Source organism: Endocarpon pusillum (assembly GCF_000464535.1).
Source record: "Endocarpon pusillum Z07020 unplaced genomic scaffold scaffold2714, whole genome shotgun sequence".
NCBI lineage: Eukaryota > Fungi > Ascomycota > Eurotiomycetes > Verrucariales > Verrucariaceae > Endocarpon > Endocarpon pusillum.
Genome location: NW_006916228.1, coordinates 30336 through 49958, shown reverse-complemented (window position 1 = coordinate 49958; position 19623 = coordinate 30336). Strand labels below are relative to the sequence as shown.

The 19623-nt window shown below is 49.6% G+C and overlaps 6 protein-coding genes across 6 annotated transcripts; all 6 read right to left on the bottom strand.

Moving 5' to 3' along the window:
• Window positions 1–1541: 1541 nt before the first annotated feature.
• Window positions 1542–4628, bottom strand: EPUS_06039 (uncharacterized protein; the record flags this gene model as incomplete). Its single annotated transcript, XM_007803728.1, has 1 exon — window positions 1542–4628. One exon carries the CDS (start codon window positions 4626–4628, stop codon window positions 1542–1544), a length of 3087 nt encoding a protein of 1028 aa, XP_007801919.1.
• Window positions 4629–9503: 4875 nt separating this feature from the next.
• EPUS_06038 (Acyl-CoA desaturase) lies at window positions 9504–10946 on the bottom strand (the record flags this gene model as incomplete). The annotated part of the gene is made up of 1 exon (XM_007803727.1): window positions 9504–10946. One exon carries the CDS (start codon window positions 10944–10946, stop codon window positions 9504–9506), a length of 1443 nt encoding a protein of 480 aa, XP_007801918.1.
• Window positions 10947–12796: 1850 nt separating this feature from the next.
• Window positions 12797–13781, bottom strand: EPUS_06037 (uncharacterized protein; the record flags this gene model as incomplete). Its single annotated transcript, XM_007803726.1, has 2 exons — window positions 12797–13561; window positions 13623–13781. The coding sequence occupies 2 exons, from the start codon at window positions 13779–13781 to the stop codon at window positions 12797–12799; spliced, it is 924 nt and encodes a 307-aa protein (XP_007801917.1).
• A 761-nt stretch (window positions 13782–14542) lies between these two features.
• EPUS_06036 (uncharacterized protein) lies at window positions 14543–15726 on the bottom strand (the record flags this gene model as incomplete). Its single annotated transcript, XM_007803725.1, has 2 exons — window positions 14543–15505; window positions 15568–15726. The coding sequence occupies 2 exons, from the start codon at window positions 15724–15726 to the stop codon at window positions 14543–14545; spliced, it is 1122 nt and encodes a 373-aa protein (XP_007801916.1).
• A 1092-nt stretch (window positions 15727–16818) lies between these two features.
• EPUS_06035 (uncharacterized protein) lies at window positions 16819–18186 on the bottom strand (the record flags this gene model as incomplete). Its single annotated transcript, XM_007803724.1, has 2 exons — window positions 16819–17979; window positions 18028–18186. 2 exons carry the CDS (start codon window positions 18184–18186, stop codon window positions 16819–16821), a joined length of 1320 nt encoding a protein of 439 aa, XP_007801915.1.
• Window positions 18187–18578: 392 nt separating this feature from the next.
• Window positions 18579–19292, bottom strand: EPUS_06034 (uncharacterized protein; the record flags this gene model as incomplete). The annotated part of the gene is made up of 1 exon (XM_007803723.1): window positions 18579–19292. One exon carries the CDS (start codon window positions 19290–19292, stop codon window positions 18579–18581), a length of 714 nt encoding a protein of 237 aa, XP_007801914.1.
• Window positions 19293–19623: the final 331 nt, after the last annotated feature.

Here is a 19623-nt window from a genome sequence, read left to right as displayed (position 1 = left end):
AAAACGGCTGCATCAAAGTAGAGGCTCCACCCGCTTCCCACGAGTGCCCAAGTCGAAACCAAACGTTCTCACATTGCAAATGCTGCTCTCTTCTCCCACATATCCGGCGCTGTACCGTAAGACAACTCCTGACCCAGCGCCTCTTTACTAAAAATTACGATTTCCTGAACTATTTCTGAAACGACCGATACCTCCTCTACCTGATATCCCAAGTCTATTCCCGCTTCGCTCCGCAGCTATCCATACTGTGCAATCAACACGTCTTTCAACCCATGATTCCAGTTCTTTCCTTACCTTTCTCATCATCGGCTCCCCACTTCAACCAGATTCCATAGGCAAGGAGACCCAAACCGTACTCCCTAGGGCAAGCGAAAGCATCGAGCTGGAAGCAAAGTAAGCAAACCAAGGTATCACTGCTTCAAAAACCCGTTCAAGCCAACTGCTCAACCTGACCTGCTGCTCTGCTCTCCCTTCTCAATTGAGTACAGACATTCCGTACCTCAAGACCATTACCATGCCTCATCTCTGCTTCTCCCGCACTCAAAGCGTCCCGCCAGCCAACCGATCATGTTGTTCAGTTCCATGAAAAACGATAGTTGCGTGCGTATGGTAGATAGACATGTTAGTCAACCAAGACCGACCAGGTATACTGATCAATCATCTCCAACATTGCTTAAGGGTACCCCTCATCCGAATTCGCCTGTATAATACTTGTAAAAAAATGCTGCAGAAAGGAGGAGTGATAAGTCAGAGAAAGCGGGATAGGAAGAGGGAGGAAAGAGGGAGTGAGAAGAGACAGGCATAAGAAGTGGGAGAAGGACAGGAAGAGAGAGGCGCGCACAAAGAGTAAGACAGATGAAGTGAGCAGTATTGAACAAGAATAGGGGAAAGGCCCGTGAAGCGGTCAGGGTCGCTGTCTGTGCATGTGTGTTCTTACAAGAGGAATGAGGTTGGTGGAGGATTGATCGGGTATTGGTTCGAAGCGTACCACCATTTTCATTTGGAGATCGTGATCAATTCGTCGATTGTTTGACTGACTCTGTTGTCGTCTCTTGCGATTGAGCTATTCTGAACAATGCTAGTTCAGGCATACACCCACCCAGCTAGGCTGAAACGAATAAGTTCGAGGGACAACACGTGTCAACCAGAGAACATATTGGGGTGCGCTTGGCCAGGTGGCAGTGGAGACTTTCTCTAGCTCTCCTGCTCGTTACCATCATCTGTTTGTGTGGGTGGTGAGAGAAACGAAGGAGAAGTATGTACAAAGCTCGTTGATAGAGCCAAGAAAGCCCTCGGAAAGCAAAACAGGTGAATGAAGACTCGCTCACAGAGAAGAAACACGTCTAGAGGACGGAACACCATAGCGCCAACCCGCTTTCCAAACCCACAATATCATGATACACCGTCAATTCAACCCAGCCATCATGAGGTAAGACTTCCATGAGGTAAGACTTCCATGAGGGCAAATCTAGCGAGTACTCCGAAGTAGAGGCTAGAATTCAACCGGGTAATCCATCATTTATCGTACAAGGTCCTACGAGTCACGAACCAGCAGAATCGCGCCGAGCTACATGGCCAGCTAGCGCATGAAGGTTTGAAAGTACGCTGCTCAATGCAGGGGGCATGGATGGAGCAGCCGATGGTTGATTGGGCACGGCTGCCAAAGCAGGAGGTGGAACAAAGGCACTCTCGTCTTTTGTCACAGGACGATGGGTGACCACGGGGCCTTCAACATAGTCCAAGGCTTGGGCTTCGACTTTGATAGGGTCAACAGGGTTCGCCATCGCTGCAGGAGGAGTTGGATCGGCGGCCAGAGGATTGCTCGGAGCCTGCTCGACGATTGATTTATCTGGCGCTGCGCCTGATGTAGGAGTCGGGCTTGTCGTTGCCATCGCTTGAGTTTGTGTCTTCTCGGCTGCTGGGGTAACCAGGTTACTCCTCCTACTCATGTAGTCTCCGAGGCTTAGTTTCTTCTTGACAGGACTTGGCGCCACGGCTCCAGCAGATAGAGCAGGATAGGACTGTGATGCTCCGCCATATGCAAATGGTGATTGCGGCACAGAAGGGGTGGTCGGCGTGGGCGAGAGCGCCGTGGATGATTGTGCGCCTGAGCTTGCAGGATTGGTGAAGGTAGGTACAGGTGGTAACGACGAAAGCTGGAGTTTGTGGTCATTAGGCGATCTCACGCTCTGGTGGGTATGCGCAGCTTGAGAGGGCAGCGGAGGCGGCGGTAGCTGAATGGCTGACGCGGGTATTGTTGGTTTGGATTCCTCTGTTGGGCTGGTGGAATTTGAGACCACGGAAAATGGAGAGACAATGGCTGCTGCTGCAGCTTCTTCCTTCTCTTTAGCCTCCTTGACTGCTCGCCTCTCCGCTCGGCGCTTGTCTTCTTCTCGTCTCTCTTCCAGCCACGTTGGGACAATCGTTGCAGAGGGGCTCGCAAGACCAGCTTCTACCTTCTTTTTCAGTTCCTGCCATTTAATTCTGTCCTTCCGCTCCCATTCCTGATACATTTTGGTACGCCTCACATGGGGCATTTGCCAAGTTTTGAACCACTCAGGTTGTGGTCCAGTCCGCTCTGGTTCCTCGGTCTCTTCCTCCTTGGGTTCGGGATCCGTTTGCATTCCTCGGTCCACATATGCTGGCCGCTTATAGCGAGGTGGGGGCTTTGGGATATTTGGTGTCGATGACTTGTGGGGCGACGTGTTTGAGGTATGGCGTAGCGGAGCATTCAGAGTCGGAGAGTCTGTGCCGTGGTTGGTCGAAGTAATTTCATGGTTGGGTGGCTTGGACATTAGACTCGGTGTTACTGGCAAAGATGTTGTGGCATTCTTCGACCCAGGGGTTGGTGTGCTCAGCACAGGACCGTTGCTGGTTCTCTTTCGCTTCGCCTTGTGCTTCTTTGATTCTTGGTCCTCAAAAGCTTTCTCGGCCATCAGGATCTTCCTCTTTTCTCTCGCGGACATACCAAGGCTAGGATCCTGACCCTGCTCGGTATGACCCGGATGGGCCGGCGTAATATCTCGGCTCTGAGGTTTGCTCCGTATCGAGCCGGATGTTGATCGACTATCTATTTGATCCTCCTCCTCTGTCATTTGGATGTGCTCGCTATTAGCACGACTATTTGTCGCCTGTCCTGTACTTATTGGTGAGGCTGCACTCTTGATCCTCCCTCGCCATTTGCGACCCTTCTTAATGTATTCAGGCGACGTACGCAGGTCAAAGTTCTTGAGCGAGCATTCCATGGAATCACATGCACAATCACCAAAATTGGCCAGAATCTTGCTGAAGTAGGTTGCTCGGCGCTTCGCTTCCTCTTCATCACCATTCTCCTCCTTCACTCTTCCATTGTTTAAGAATATCTGATCAAGGTACCACATAATGGTAAGCTCAGTTCCAGCAATGATGTTCTCCTTTGCGACAAAACAATGATGAAAATCACGCTCGCCCGTAACAAAGGTTTTCAAACTGACATTTGGATGACAGGACCGTCTCACGTAGCGTAATTGAGTACCTTCGGCCCGGCTGTCAATGTAGATCGGAATTTGAGGGTGGAAGAAGACGAAAGGCTCGGGATGACGGAGCTCACTCCAACGAGTATCTGGATCGAAACAGTAGTCCTCAAAAAGACCAATATCACCTCTAATCTCTCCAATGAATTCATCCTTTTTCACGTTCGTGTCCAGCATAATACACTTCCATTTGGGAAATCGACCCGCATACTGTGTCTCGGTGTTTGTCTTCTCTTTCAGTACAACCCGTGGCCAAGTCTCAGGCCTCAGGGGTTGATCAGAATGGTGAAATACCTCTTGGTGCTGTTTGCCTGTGTCTTGTTTCAAAGCAAAAGGATTGTCGTACCACGAAGTCAATTTATTAGTGACGGCCATGGACATAGAATTGGAATACGTCCTAGCGTTCTGGCCATCATCAATATTGTTCTTACCACGATCATTGTCGTAAAGGTTCAAAAATTCGGTGGTGTATGTTGGGATTGGTGGGTGTAGCGGCTGGCCGAGCGGAGACTTTGTTGGACTCGGATATGCATTAACATTCGACGAAGCTCGTTTGCGCGGCTCAGGAAGTGTTGGCACACCGTTCATCGAGACAATAGAGGCAGAGGTTCGGTGGCTTGTCTTTGCTCGCTTTGCTGGAGGTGGCTGATCTCGCGCAGCTGAGACAGATTCGTGTCTGCTATGTAAGTGAAGACCATTTGTCTGTTCAGGAGTGGCCATTGAATCTTTCTTCTTCTTGTGGCTCTTCTGAGGTGGACGTTTCGCCTTGCGGTCAGCACCACCAACGTGTTCTCGCATTCGCTTTTGACTTTCTGTGGCACGTTTCGCATCCAGCTGTCTTGGATCGCAATCTGCGCAGAAATGAACTTCTGGAACTTCCTCGCCATGATAATAACAAACGATGTGTTGCCAGGTGTCGCATTTCTCACAGTAGACTGTATTGCCGTCATCGTCACCATAGGAGCAAATGCATTTGATGGTGTAATCTTCGGTGTCATCTTGCATTACCGCATCGGAAAGGCCGCCATTTAGAGTAGGCGATGCGACGGAAGGAACTGCGACCGGAATTGGATGCTGTGATGGATAGGTCGCGATCGAGGAGGAGGTCTCTGTCATAGTATGACAGTTTACCTCCTCTTGATGATTGGTATGCTAGGAGTGTATGGCGGAGCGTGGAGACCAGGTCGGATCACTTGCGCCTCATTACTACCTCAAACAAGACTCGACACTCGATATCTGTCATCCGGTAGTCACAAGCGCTCCAATGGTGGTCGAAGCACTGCAGCCTGTGTATCTAGAATCTGGCTTTGCAGCTGGGTGGAATGAGGATTGTCGTTGCGAAGACAGACAGAAGGTGGCTGGTGTATTTGGCACTTTCGGAGTAAGTTGGCGTGAAGTGGTGATATGGTAGAGCATGAGGTCTCAGAAGCATTTCATACTCATCCGAGAAGGTGCGCAGGAGATGAAGGCTCGGATGGAGAGGTCGGCTGAGGAGGAGAAGTTGAGATGGATCGAATGGATGAGTGCGCAGGCGGTCAAGGATGCTTATTTTTGCTCTGATATGAGTACCGGAAATATCGAGGCCGAACCTGCAATTTTCCGTCCTGTCCGTGAAGTGTGTATTCGTGAAGGTGAGGGAGGAAGATCGAGGCCGACGGATTCGAGATGGAGTCCTTGGGGGAGAGGGGAGCGCAGGAGTAAGTCTTACCGGTAACTGGCAGAACTTGTCTTCTCTAACTACGGAAAAGATCTGCCACAACCACTCATACACGGAGGACAGCTGGGCCTAACTTTAGCCATCAAACCTTTGAGGTGTAACTAGCGGTCTAGGCTATCAAGTAGCAGCAGGGGGACAGCTAAGTGCCAAAGTCGTATAGGTTTAGCTTAACGACTTGAACCATCCCCCATCCCCCATCCCGCGTGCCCTGTTATCGCCCTGGAAATGCGTAGACTCCAGGTGGTACTGAGAAGTTCGCCTCCCCCGCTGTAGTTTGCAGTACAGCCCCAGACCGATTATGGCAAAGCCTACTGGGAGTATTCTGCCGATTGGTTTGGGAGGACAATCTCTTGTCTGTCCCTTCTCCACTGTCCTTCTGGACGTCCTGTCTGCTTGTAAAGGCTGAATGGAGCTGACACAAGCACCCTTGTACGATTCGGCAGTGATCCAATACCCTGACCATTGCCTCGTCCTCCGTGATCACCATTGTCAAACGTCAATGCCATTATGATTGTTCGCCGAATCGGCCTCCACTCCCAAAAGTCAGGGATGCAGCAGCATGCGCAACACCTTCAAAAGGCTTCATACTTCAGCGATGTAGACTTCAAGCATAATCTGTAAGGTGGTACGAAGAGGAAGAACACCATACATACAACATCGGAAGTTGCGCACTTATCCAGGGACGACATTATCTCCATACCATAGCGACGTTGCGGATAAAGAGGACTCTGGGGGAGGCGTAGGTGACGTGAAGACCAGAATTTTATCGTCTGTCTGAAATGCGGTCGTATAGTAAGTATCTCCCTGCTCGATATTAGAGAAAGCCATCAGTGGTAGCAGGTAGCAAGAGAACCGTTGACCAGAGTAGTGTGTCCCATGGTCACCCCTGCATTTCCTTCTTACATCGTTGATGTAAAGGTCTAGAACTTATGACAGAGTTATATCAAAGCAAGAAAGGGAAACAGCGAGGTTGGGGAGAATCTAGAGAAGGGAGCGAAGGAGGAAAGAGTGAGGAAGAGCAAGCATGAAAGAAACATATGAAGAAAGAAGCAAACATGAAGGACGAGGCGAAAGGATGATCAAAGCTGCGACCCTTGACGACCCCAACCCGATGTCGAACGTTATCTCAAGATCTGGCAAAATCAAGCATCAGTATCAAAAGCATCAGTTACGAGAGAGAACATACATGTTGACTCGTGTCTGAGGAACTACTGCCCAGCAAAAGCCCAAAACACTTGACAACGTGCGGCCCTGCCCGATTTTCAAACAATATATATATTGAAAAAACCATAATCCAACAACTGCAATGGTGGCCCAGTAGTATCAAGCTTAAGCTCTATTCGAACGGTCCCTTGCGCCAAGAGAAATAAAATCGGCCTTCAGTTACGTTGAGAATTACCTCCGGGCTTACTACGGTTTCCTCTCGTGTCTTCCCTAACCGAGATCTTCTCGGGGACGGGCGGGTATCAGGTTTTGCTCCCCTGAAGGCCCGCGCCTTCTTTTACTTCTACCTTTTTGCGAGGCCGATATAGAGCAAGCGAAGATAGGAAAGAGGAATAGAGAGAGAAGCTAGAAGTAACATGAGTGGGCATGGCAGGGGCGAGCACAGGAATGAGAAAGAGTTGAGGACCACTCAGGAACAAAGTGTCATCCTGGGTGGCAGTCAGTTTTAGTACATCAATAGTTGGTCAATGGTTCGAATCCCTCCATGGTCCAGCTTTTTGCATTTTACTTGTTGCCTATTTCGGACACAGGGGTGAATTCTTCGGCCTCGAAGACCACAAGCTTTTTCTATTTGCAAGATGGAGTTGCTGGTGCCTCTGTCTGTTTTTGGCTTTGCTGGTGAGGACTGACTCTTATGATCTGCATACTCCGGAGCATGACATCGAATTTCTCACTGTGATCAACGCCCTGCATTCTTATCATCCTTAAATAGGATACCCCGGTGTTGAGGACCATCTGCCTATGAGACTAGGATATATTTCTTCCACTGATTCTTTTACTATTCTCAAGGCCAAATCCTGCCTTCTTCGGATCGTACTGAACACCTCGTCATTTTCCCAACCATCATAAGTAGTACTAACCCTTCGTTTCTCACAATTCTACTTTCGTCACTTTCCGTCAGCTATACACATCGACTCCACAGCAAGTGTGGTTCCCTACTGTTTCGTTCGACCTGGAAATCATACCATCGTTCTTCTTATCCTTGCTAACCGCTTCAAAGATTTCATAGGCAGCAGAAGCACCAAGGATTTGCTAGAGAGCTAATTTTCTTCTACCACACACCAGCCCCTTTTTCGGTTTTCCCCCGCGCAAGTTCCACCCCTCTACTTACCTACTATATTACTACGGCCACTCAACGGCCGTGGACAGAAGCGATACGACCCAGAACAGCTCATCATCATGCAAGGCCAGTATACCGGTACCTCCCTCCCCTTGCCTACAGCTCCGCAAATGAGAAGAGATTATTCCTGCTCGGGACACGTCCAATCCAGAAATTTTCCGAAGCCTCACCGAACAACCACGATCTCCCTCTAGGCTTACAAGGGGACTAGGGCAACTTAGAGAGAAGTACCGAAAGACTCGTTGAAACGCGAGAGAAGTGTGTGGGCGGAAGAGTGTGCCACCATTGCTAGGCCTGATGGGTACCTAGTCTCTACTCCAAGGGGATTTCTAAGATCACAAAAGCTAGTCTACTCGAGCGTTTGGACAAAATGAAAGGCTTCAGGATCAGACTTGTGCTAGGAGCTATCAGACGCTAAGGGATATAAAGCAACGAGCTTGAAACACGTCTTCGCAGTCTGGTCCAGAGGTGGCAGGATGGGGCACGGACGTTGGACGTGGCATATCAAACCGGTACCCACGCCCTATTTCTTCAGAAGTCAGCCACGACGTCGTTCGTTAGCTGCAAAAAGCTCAGGACTTACATGCCTGGCAGCGAAGCAAAACAGGTCAAACCCCAGTCAACGTTTCCAACATCATATGTCACGTGTATAAGGTGACGGGAGAGGCTTACGAGCTGGTATGTACCATGCATACATGCTGCCTCAACCTCAAGAGGGCACAGTGGCCTACGGACTAGATCGACCTGTTAAGGCATGAAACATGGTATGCTATCCTCATCTCCCCTTGTAATCAGGTCATCACATTACTACTCACCCTGAACCTATCCAGCGTTGACAGTTGAAGAAAATCGTTGTCAGTGCTAGCCTCCTACAGATGAAGACTCTCCGTGGTATACGTGGGTCCGCTTCCAACCAAGTAAGACGCTGACAGGCATTGTCATCACGCAGATAGGGATCGTGCATATTTAGGGCTGTAAGCCAGCGGTCGGGAGGAGAGGAGAGGTTACCCGAGTATATAACACGACTCCTCCGCGATTTCGATCCAAACGGCCAGTCGCGCGACGGTCAGAACTTTGTCCCGAGGTCTCAAGCACCATCCGCAGACACACACAAAAGGGGACAGAGTAGACATGTCAGGGAGGATCAGAAACTACAGGATCAAGCCCAAGCAAGCAAAATGTGTCCCGAGCGCTAGGAGGTACATATAAGGGCATACGAGAGGTATATCGCAAGTCTCGTATCCCCACCCATCACCGTCACTTTCACCACGTAGAGTATGTGAAAGATAGCGCAATGGTCCGCTCGTGAATGTTGAAGACGGCATTGCGGCTATGTAGCAATGAAGGCCCGAGCCATGTTAATACTGCTACAGACCAGGTCCATGAGCTGGTTATTTCAATACAATTGACGAGGATGTTGGTAGTGTGGCCATGCATGAGCTTGATATAGAGGGCCTTCGGTTTTAGTCTATCACGTGGGCCAATGCCTTGGAATGTCTGATTGAAAGGTCTTGTTTGATAGACACAGAAAGGCCGGGAAGAAAGACAAGGCAATGTTGAACAAGCGGAATTGGGTATGCGACAGAAGTGGAGTGGCAAGATAGAGTTTGGAGTCTTGGGAGGTACTACTCGTACATATGTAGTACAGTTGACACACAAGGTGAGGAACTACCAAGGGGAACGAACCAAGCCAATTGCAATTCTAGTCATCAAAGTATCCAATAGAAGAGATAGCCTTTGAAGTGATTGATTCAGGCTTAGAAATCTAATGCAATGTAATGCTAGTAAGGGGTATTTCTGATTCGACCAGAGGACATTCGACCTGGTCTGACATGTGAAAGAAACGCTAAAAGAGCAAAGACTAGGTACGACTGCCCACAACTCAAAAACGTCTGCACCTCCACTGATGCACATTCTTCAACATCGTTTCTCATGCTGCTCCAGCAGTAGCAACATTTTGTAGAACCTTAGTAGGTTGAGTGCCAGCTCGGACGATCCTCTGGCCATTTTCATCGCGAACAACCTCACCCTTCTCCTCCTTTTGTGCTCGCTTCCAGATCTCGACTTCGCAGCCACCTCGGATGACACCGACTCTCATAGTGGAGAGCAAGTTGTGAGCAGCGTTGGAGTGCATGTAGACACCGCCGTTGAACATGGCGGTAGCGTCTTTGCCGATACCCGACGAGATCATGACCTTTCCCCCAGGATGATCCTTGATGAAGTCAGTGACATCATGGACGACACCAGCAACAGCAATAAGACCACGACCGTTCTTGGCTTGGTCAGCGTACTCATCCCAAGAGATGACTGGAAGCTGCTCAAGAGGAACACCCCAGTCAAGTTTGGCTCGTTTTTGATCGAGTTTCTTCTGAAGCTGTTGAACGCGACCCTTCTCGATCTCATTGTTCTTGAATTGCTTGAGATCATAGGCAAGACCAAGCTGCTTCCAGATCCAAATTGTCCACTTGGTGGGATCGTACTGGTGCCACTCAATGGCGTTGCGATAATCGGAAGGAAACTCGTGATGAAAGTTGTGGTATCCCTCACCAAGAGTGACCAGAGCGGTAATGACATGGTCACGAGGAGAGTTGCGGTCGTCGAACGGCTGGTCGCCAAGCCAATGAGCAAGCGAGTTGACGCAGAAAGTGGCCTGTTGGACAAAGAAGATTCGAAGGATTCCACCATACACGAATCCGCCCCACCAATCACCCCAGCCGAAACCGCAGACAAGCATAGGGAAGATGAGACCCATGAAGATCACGACCTTAAGGTAGTTCTTGTGTTGCCAGACGACAACTGGATCTTCGTTCAGATCAGAGATGTCGGTCCGACCAATTCGTTTTGGGTTCTGCTTCATCAACATCCATCCGAAGTGAGAGTACAAGAGACCCTTGCGGACGGAGTATGGATCTTTCTCGGTGTCGGTGTATCTGTGATGGGCACGATGGTCACGAGCCCACCATCTGACAGAACCTTCGACTGCACCACCTCCCATAGCAGCGAGGAAGATTCGAAGAGGCAGGGTGGCCGAGTACGAGGTATGTGCCCATAATCTGTGATAGCCTGCGGTGATACCAAAACCGGTCATGAAGTAATAGGCAACGGTCCAGAGCGCGGTCTTAAATTGAAGAGGTGTCCAGAAAGATTGGATGCAGCCATATAGAGGAACACCGACGATGAGGGTGACGTTCAGCCAGTTGACATGCTTGTACCAATTCGATTTGGTGATGGGTGTGTCGGTGATGTGGGGCTTTTTGGGATCATATTTGGTGTTTCGGTTTGGCTCCGACGGTTTTGCCATAGGACTTGGTTGCGAGGAGAGGTACTCCGGCTTGACAGCCAGATGGCCAGCAGTGGGCTGACTAGAAGGCATAGTATTGTCGCTGATGTACGATGACTATGTCTGGTATGGTGTGAAGGAAGATGGTCACTACGGGAGATGTGATGAGGAAGAGAACGTGAGGCAGAGTGAGCTCTGTTATATGGAAAGGTTGAACGTGAGCTTTTTTTCGAATTCGACCGGCTAGGCAATGTTAGGTGTGGGGTGAAGGAGAAAAGAGGAAGGAGCAGGGGCTAGGTCTTCGTTCCCAGAGCTCTGACTGCGTCTCTGTCGAATTTCGTGTGAAGGGTGGAGGACGGGGTAAAATTAGGCGCAAGTATCCCAGGGGACTCTGCGCAGAGCATCAAGACTATTATCAATGTAGACCAAGCTTAAACTTAGCTGCTGTTGTGCCTGAAATCCCTTAGTAAATTCTTTTCAACAAATCTGGCAGAATTTGGCCCAACAAAATGTGACGCTAGGCGGTGAGTTACATCACGATGTTTGATTGGTTACGAGGGATTCTTCTGACGGATTTCTGACGGATGATGCCACATTTTACCCCAGCCTTGCACCGAGCCGTCTCCAGTGTCCACCCCTGCATACATCGTGCTTCTATACGACGACTTCCATGCTTTGCGATTGGATCGACTTCCGTTACTCGTTTCTCGTGTTATACAAGCGAGGTGTATCGTATCTATACGACACTCGCGGTAGCCTCAAACATTGTACACCCCACCCAATCTATGCCTTGTGCCCGCGGCTAATTGCTGGCTTACTTCGGAGCGTTGAACGGCCTATCCTGCTAGACGTTCGCCCAACGTGTGCCTAGTGTCTGGACTCAAAATTCACGACGTCAAGGACCTTATCTCAACTTCACGTATTCTTATTCTATCCAATCTAGGTGCTCAACGCTCCGGACGTCATACGTCCATCGATGAGTTGATGTGTGACGCGAGTCTGTTGAGGCTGTCAGCAAGCGCTGATAGTGGCCCTTCTTCAACCCAACTCTACCTATACACCGCGAAGAAAGGACTGCGCAACGGTGCTCCACGGGCACCCTGACGCTCGCTCGGCGGTGACCTCATTCTTCCAAGAACGAACTTAATTCAGCAAGTTATGTAATTTCGCCGGTGCCCTTGGTGTGTTTCGACTCATCCATGCGTATTTGTGCGTTGGGGAGGATGTCTGATCCGGTTCTGATTCAGTGGTTCTCTTGAGTGTAGCCGGCGGGAGTGACACATAGCCCAATGAAGAACGATGAGGATTACCGGACCCGGATTGACCTCTTGCCTTCTATCAAGCATTGTTTGTGTCCAGGCTGATTCATGAGATCAAGCCAGATCCTTGTCAGAGTGCCCACCCTAATACATCCCATCTTCTACCACATGTGGTCTTCGCACTGGAGTGTTGAGACCGAAGTCTGTGGTTGCACATGTTCATGCAGCACGGCTGGTTCCCAACGAGTCCCACCTGCCAACCACGTGCAGATATTCAGGATTTGTTTGACGCATACTAATAGATTGCATTATGGTGCAATCTAAAATAGCCTTGTATCGAAACGATTATCTATGTACTCAACGGTCACAAAACGATCCCAGCTCCTTTCTAGCTCACTGTTGCAGTGGTACGAAGCTGATCACGGCAGCTAAAAGCTAATTCTTCTAGCACCATATTATTCGGCAACCATGGAGTTGAAGCCGGAGCGCTATGGTATGCTACCATTCATTCTCTTGCCCAGTCTTGTCGTTTGCCACATTTTGTGCAAGCACAATAGATATCGACACTTGTGCCATACATCTTCTGACGGTCGACCTTGATGCTGCCGAATTTCATGCCGCACGACTTGCAGAATTCTATGCTAGAATAAGTGTCAAGGAACCCGTTGACTATCTGGTGTAGCTTCAAATGTTCATCTTTGACAATGTGAGCTTGGCACCCAAGACAGGTTCTCGGACGCCTCGGAGCTCAGCGTCTCTTGTTCTGAGTTTAGCGTCCTTTTCTTTGATCTCTGCGTTCCTGGCATCCAGCTTTGCAAGGCACGAAGCATAACCTTCCTTCTGTGCATCTAGTGCCTCCCCCATCTCGAGATAGACCTTCCAAGTCAGAGGTTCGTGTTCAGCCATTGTCTTGGCCAGATTACCGGTGACAGCCTCGCGATGCCGGATGTACCACAATAGCAGTTCGGATCTGATCTCGCTATCGCCTGGCGCCGTGACCCTGAAGACTAGTTCAATGGCTTCTTGGAAATGCTTCGACTTGTATTCCTCAGCGATCGAGCGCGCAAATTTTTCCGTTGCTGCGGCTTTGAGATACCGGATCCCGAGTTTGTCGCCACAAGCATATACCAGTGTGTTCACCTCCATCCTTGACAAGGACGCCTTTTTTGAGCCTTCTTTACCCGATCGTGAGATTTTCTTGCCCCACTCTTCTTCACCGGCTGGGATTTTGCCATCAGAGCTCTCTGTCTGGACTTCAGACGCCCCATAGAGTCCCTCTTTGTCCTTGATAGTTTGGGTTTGTGAGCAAGGCGGGCTTACTATGCACCGCTCCTCCGCCCATCTTGGTATCTGCGCATCATCGTAATCCCCGGTGTACATATACGACAACATTCTGGCGATGATCTCTGGCTCCTCATCAACAAGGTCAACGTGATTTTGTTCGGCTTCCTAGGACACTTCTACGTCAGCAAATCTGGTTGACAAACCTGGTCCTTCAGGAGGAACTCACTTGGAAAGGGAGCGTGCACACCGATCTGAAGAACGTTGAGTTGGCGACGAGGAATGCCTGATGAACCTTGAAGTCTACGCCTTTGCAAGAGATGATGAAATCGGAGAAGACCGGCTCTGTTAGGAGGCGCTCGAGAGACCACCTTGAATCCGGATCCATTGCAAGATTTGGAATTTGTGAAGGGGAAGCCAGGTAAAGCTTCGGCGTTGCCTTTTGCGATTTGTCCAACGTAGTCAGTACCGCTAGGTGTGTTTCTGTCTCCTACGCGTTTAGTTAGAGGTTTGAAAAAGCGAAAGGTCAGTTAAAGAACATTTCTTATGGACTGGACTATCCAGACTGCAAGCAGGTGAAAGAGAATCAATTTCTCAAGTGTTCTCGGAATATTGACAAAGGCCAGCCAGCAGGATGTATGCAATGAATCAGGCCTTCACCATTCTACAAGCCCAGCATGTGTTGCCTGCATAGTACCGAATTCCTTGTTCTTCTGGTGCTATCTTGAGGGCTCAGATGTTTAGCCGGCAACGCTGGCATGGCATAATTTCAGTCTGTCTGGTCGTACGCGTCTTATCCCTCATGGTTATCAGGACACTCCATAGTTCTCGAGTTGAATTACTCTCTGAACAGCTCGTTCCTCAAGGTGTGGATTTACAGCTTCGGGGTCAGTGGCAAAGTATGCACATATCCATTTTCACTAATAGTGCTAGGTTTGGTGCTTCTGAATTGAAGCCCAACTGCACTAAATGAACCAGGAGGCAGGATCAAGATATGGTACACAAAGAGCTCCTGTGGTCTTACCTCTACCAGCCACAGCCAAATCAAAATCTCTTGTTTCAGTTGACGCAGCCTGGATAATTCAGTCGTCAAATAGAATGGGACACCCACCAGTGCACCAGACCACCACTCTTACGCATGATCCGCATTCACGAATCTCCGAATCTCGCGACCGTGATATAAACCCCCAGCTGCTGCTTGTTGCAGCACTCGCAGGTCAGCTGATACTGCTTCGTCCCCAGGCTATTGGTATGCAATTCGAGCTTCATTTCCGCATTTGTGCATCTCTTGCCCGACATGAACTTCGTCCCATTGACCAACTGCACCACGCTGTCCAATTCGTCGTCTGCCTGCGCCTTGAGTACCTCAGCCCTATGCTTCTCTTTACCCAAAAGCTTCAGCTTCTGCCCGAGACTCTGCTGCAGGTCGTCATTCTTGCGTTGCAACTCAACTCCAATCGTCCACGCGGACGAGACGGTGTCGTGCAAGAAAGCGAGAAACTTGGGAAAAACCTCGATGCGTTCGTGATGGCGAATACAGTATCTCAGGGCCTCGTTGCACAGGACCGTGTCTTCCTCGCGTGTGCCTTCCAATGCGAGTCGAACGGCTGGGTAGGCGTCCTTGGCGTCAGCAATTGCCCACAGTCTCTTCTTGAATTTGTCCGCCGCACACTCCTTCAGCTTAACCATTTGGAGCTTGTCGGCGCAGATGTAAACTTGAGTATTCTTCTCCAGGGCTTGCACCAGCTTTCGTTGCTTTGCCGGGTTGGCCGCTGGCTTCATCGACTCCACTCTCGCACGCATTTCTTCACGTTCCTCGCTTCCGAAACGCTGCATTTGGCTGAGAGTGAACCCCGGACAATTCTTCATCCAATGATCCTCTGGAGTATTGTCGTCCTCTGGCGTGAGCGGTGCTACAAGTCCTCTTGGAGACGGAGCGATCAGGGGATCGTTGGAAGAGCTTGTGGTCGATGATGCAGCAGCTGGAAGGAGCTCGGTACTGAAGCGCGGAATCTGCAGGTCCTCGTAGTCCCCCGTGTACAGAAACAAGAGCACACGAGCGACGACGTCCTCATGCTCCTCAGGCAGGTCAAGCCGGTTCTCCATCTTCTCCTACGTGAAATTGTTATCTCTGCATTCATTTGCTTGGCATTAGCTAGGATCAGGGTACTCACCCTGAACGACAAGTTACAACCAGCCCAGAAGAACCATGAGCCTGCAGAAATGACAGCCTTCTCGACCTTGAACGCCTTGTTTTTGCAGGTGATGGTGAAGTCGTTCTCGTCGCTTTGGTGGAGCAGCTTCTCCAGTGAGCCTGGTGGAACTCCTGCCATTGCTAGCTCAGGTTTTGGTGAAGGTGTATGTGATGGATCCGTGCAGCGTGGCTGATGAGCTGAAAAATGAAACTGAAGCTGTATAAAGTAGTTTTGAAAGGAAAGAAAAAGAGTACGGACAGTACATGGACCAAATGTGCATGTGTTTGTGCTGGTCTGTGAATAAGCTAATTTTGATGCATCCAAACAAAGAGTGTCAACAAACAGTGACTCGAGTGCTTCGAAGAACACTTTGGTTGTCCTGTGACGAAGACTTGATTATGATATGATTATTTGGGGGGGGGAGGGGGGCATTTCACGCAACCAAGGCTTGAAGAGATGAAATAACACCACCTGTTTTTTTCTCTCGCAATTTTGGATCCCCGGACCAGACGACTACCTCGCTCCCGTGATATAGCTGTCGCCGGTCTTTCCCTTCTTGGAGTATTTTCGTTCCCAAGCTTCTTTAAGAGACCTCTATGAAGCTCTCATAACCTCGGACAAGGATTCCACTGACTAGTTATGACCTTTCTGCCACTTTCTTGTCTCTCCTCTGTCCCCCAGCATACACTTGGGCTTTTCCGTCTCTATCTGGTCAATGCCGTTGCCTAGCAAGTGGGAAAGCAGAGAGAGCTGCACGAGGCAGAAGGGAGTGAAAGTGCATGTGGTGGTGATGATGATGGACGAAAGGATGCTGGATAGTGGATCGGTTGACGCCTGTTTGTGGATGCAAGAAGCTTGGAACACGGGATATGTGGGATAGATGGGATGGGGCTGGGTCGAAGGAAGTGGAAACTGTGGTAGGAGGAGGAGGAGGAGGAGGAGAAAGGCGGCCAACGAGCTGCAGTCAGAAAGATAAGAGAAACAATTCGGAGCCTAAGAGTAGAGACCCGAATGCTGAGTGAGTATGAATTGCTCTTTGAGAGGCAACATGTTTGTTTGCCTTCGAGCGAAAAGCTAACCTTTCAGCACATGTATCCCTTAAGTACCCGGCAAGATCTCCTACTCGGATCGACAACAAGATCTTCCCCTGTTAGTTCTTGATCACTCTGCCACGTCGCCATAGTTTCCATTCCAAGCGTCACAAGATCAAACGTAGGGGCAGGGCAGCAACTAATGCTTTTGCCCACAGCTTCCACACTTGACATAAACATCATCTTTGTGTAGATCGACCTTCAACAGCGCCCAAAACGCTGTGTCACAATGCCTACATTCAGTGGTGTCTTTGACCAACCTTTGTGCATGTTCGAGCATGCGCCGGAGCCATTTAACCTCTTTTCTGAGTGATTCATTCTCCCCCCTTACCCTCCCCAATGCATGATTGGCAGGGTCGGCGTCCCGGAGCCTTGAGTTTGCATTGTCAAGTTTGTTTTGTAGGCTCGAGATCTTTTGCTGAAGATTGTGCTGCTGATTTCGCGATATGCCATTCTCCCACCTGAGTTTTTTCCTCAACGCTACTTGTTCGTCCAGTAGAATCGATTTTTCGCAGGTCATACTCGAGATCTTCTTCCGCATGGAGTCGTTCTGAGAGGCTAGGGACGCCGTCCCAGCTTTCAAGCTCAGGACTTGTGATTTCAACTCTAGATTGGGTCCCTTGTATTTGACAAGCGATGTTGTGGCAGATTCTTTCTCCTTCCTCAGCTCCTGGCACTCCGCTTCCAACTTTACAATTGCTGTTTCATTTTCTTTCCTTGACCTTTCCTCCGTTATTGATTGTTGGGTAACATAAGCCCATGTCTCCTCGAGTAAGTTCGATGCCAAAGGTTCGTACTTCTTCAGTAGGGACACGATCTCTGCATCGCGCATGACGAGAACTATGTTCTTTGTACAGCTACGCATAACCATGGTTCGTAATTCGAGGTCTTCGTGCGTGCTATGCTCATAGACGTAGCTGATTATTGATGCAATATCTGCTGGATCAAGATCGTTGAGACAACGGGACTCGAGTTTCACCAGGGCAAGAGCCTCCAATGACTTGATCTGAAGGGCCTTCGCACAAAGATGGACTTTCAGGTTACTTTCGACCAGAGCATTAACATTACGTGAAAAGACTGGCTGTGGGTCACCAGTAGGGTCCTTGTTGTCTGATCGCTTGCCGTCATGCCGCTGCAGATGGATACTCTCTTGACCTGGCGAGCTGGCAATCGACTTAGTATTGCGACCAAAGTTGGGATACATTCCATCATCGTAGTTCCCCGTATAGAGGTAGAGAAATACTCGTGACACAGTGGGCAAATCATAGTCGGCGAACGCCAGACGGATAGCACCAAATTGCTAGGCATTCATTAACCCGGGGCCATTGCGGGAGCTTATCGCTCTTACCTGAAGGCCTTCCTCACAGAATTGCTTCAGCACAGGAGATCCGCGACAAATGATATCTTTGCGCACATTGAACTCTGTGTCACCGCACACGACGACACAGTCGGCAAGACCGCCGAATCGAAGCAGTTGATTGCCTGCATCTGCAGATGGTTTCGACATAGTTGAAGGCTATTGGAGCAAGGAGGCAGGATGCAAATGTATGACGGGTGATGAAGAAACGAAGTGAGTTCAAGGGTGTGGTAATCGTTTTGTGTTATGCATGTTCAGGCGAGGTGAAAAGCAGCGCTGTGAGTGTTCTGTTGGTTATCCTAGGTAAGATGACACCGCGTATGTGTTGCTCTGGTGGACGCTCATCTGATTCCTGGAAGATGAGAGGCGACTCATCAGAAGATAGACGTCACATCCGCAGGGAAGAATTGAGTTGAACCTTTCCCGACGAAATCATGCTGGGCACTGCGTGCTTCCAATTTCGACCTTACAAGTGTTGTACTTGTAAAATGCGTGATCTAATGATATTCCTGTATGTTAAAGAGACGCAAGAGGAATCCAGCTCAATCACCAAACAAATCCTCTAGTAGTTGCAGCATCTTCTTTTGCAGCTCCATCAACCTGGTCTTACTGAGAACGCCGTCTTCTCCCTCGTTCTTCGAAACCAAATCATGCTTAATGGCGAAGAAAGGCACCCTCAGCATCGTCAACTCTCTGTCCACCGCTGCCACCATTTGTCCGAGTGCAGCATAAACCTTCTTATCATAACGTTCTAGTTCAGCCTTCTCCTCCTGTGCTGTCGACGATGAATCTGCCACGCCATGCCCACTGGCTCCACCCAGAGATCTGAGCAGATCATCCGCCTTCTTCTTGCTTTCCACTCTGCCTTTGTGCTTGGCAATCAATGCTTCCCTGCCTGCCCACCACTGCCTCTCGTTTTCGTGTTGATTTTTGATAAGCCGGTTGATCTTCGCAGTGGTTTCTGGATTCTTTGACAGTGTGTTCATGACATATTTGACTGCTGGGGGCCATTCAGTTATGCGCGAAGAATCTGGCTGTGGGATTGTAGGACGTCTTCTCGGATCTCGAGTTGGTGCAGCTAATGAAGTCTTGTTTGGCTGAGCTGTAGAAGGAACATCGTGTACGGCTACTGACGGAGCTGAAGTCGCTGGCCCTGGGATTGGGTCATGGTTGGGGGTTATCGGCTGGGTGAACTGGGCTAGATTCTGCAGAATCGAGGCTAATTGAGGATTTTGTGTATTCTGATACGGATTCATGGTGATAGGTATTTGGTCAAGAGTAAATGTCTCCTTGCTGCATAGACAGCAGCTTTGTCTTTAATCCTTCAAGGACATGTCCAGCTTAGCCAGAAAAGCAGCGACGACTGGTGCGCAACCACATTCGCTTCACAGTAGTTCGGAATCATTGTCTCTTAGCTGCACAGGTTGCCGGCCCTGCCTATACAATTGAAGGTCGTGTATTGTTTCGAATGAAGCTGATGCAGCCCATGTCGAACGCCAAGGCCGAAACCGCGGAATAAATTGCGATCATCATGTTCATGAAGCTCGCCCAATACAACTGGTAGAGCTTCCGAGCTCACAGCGTCAA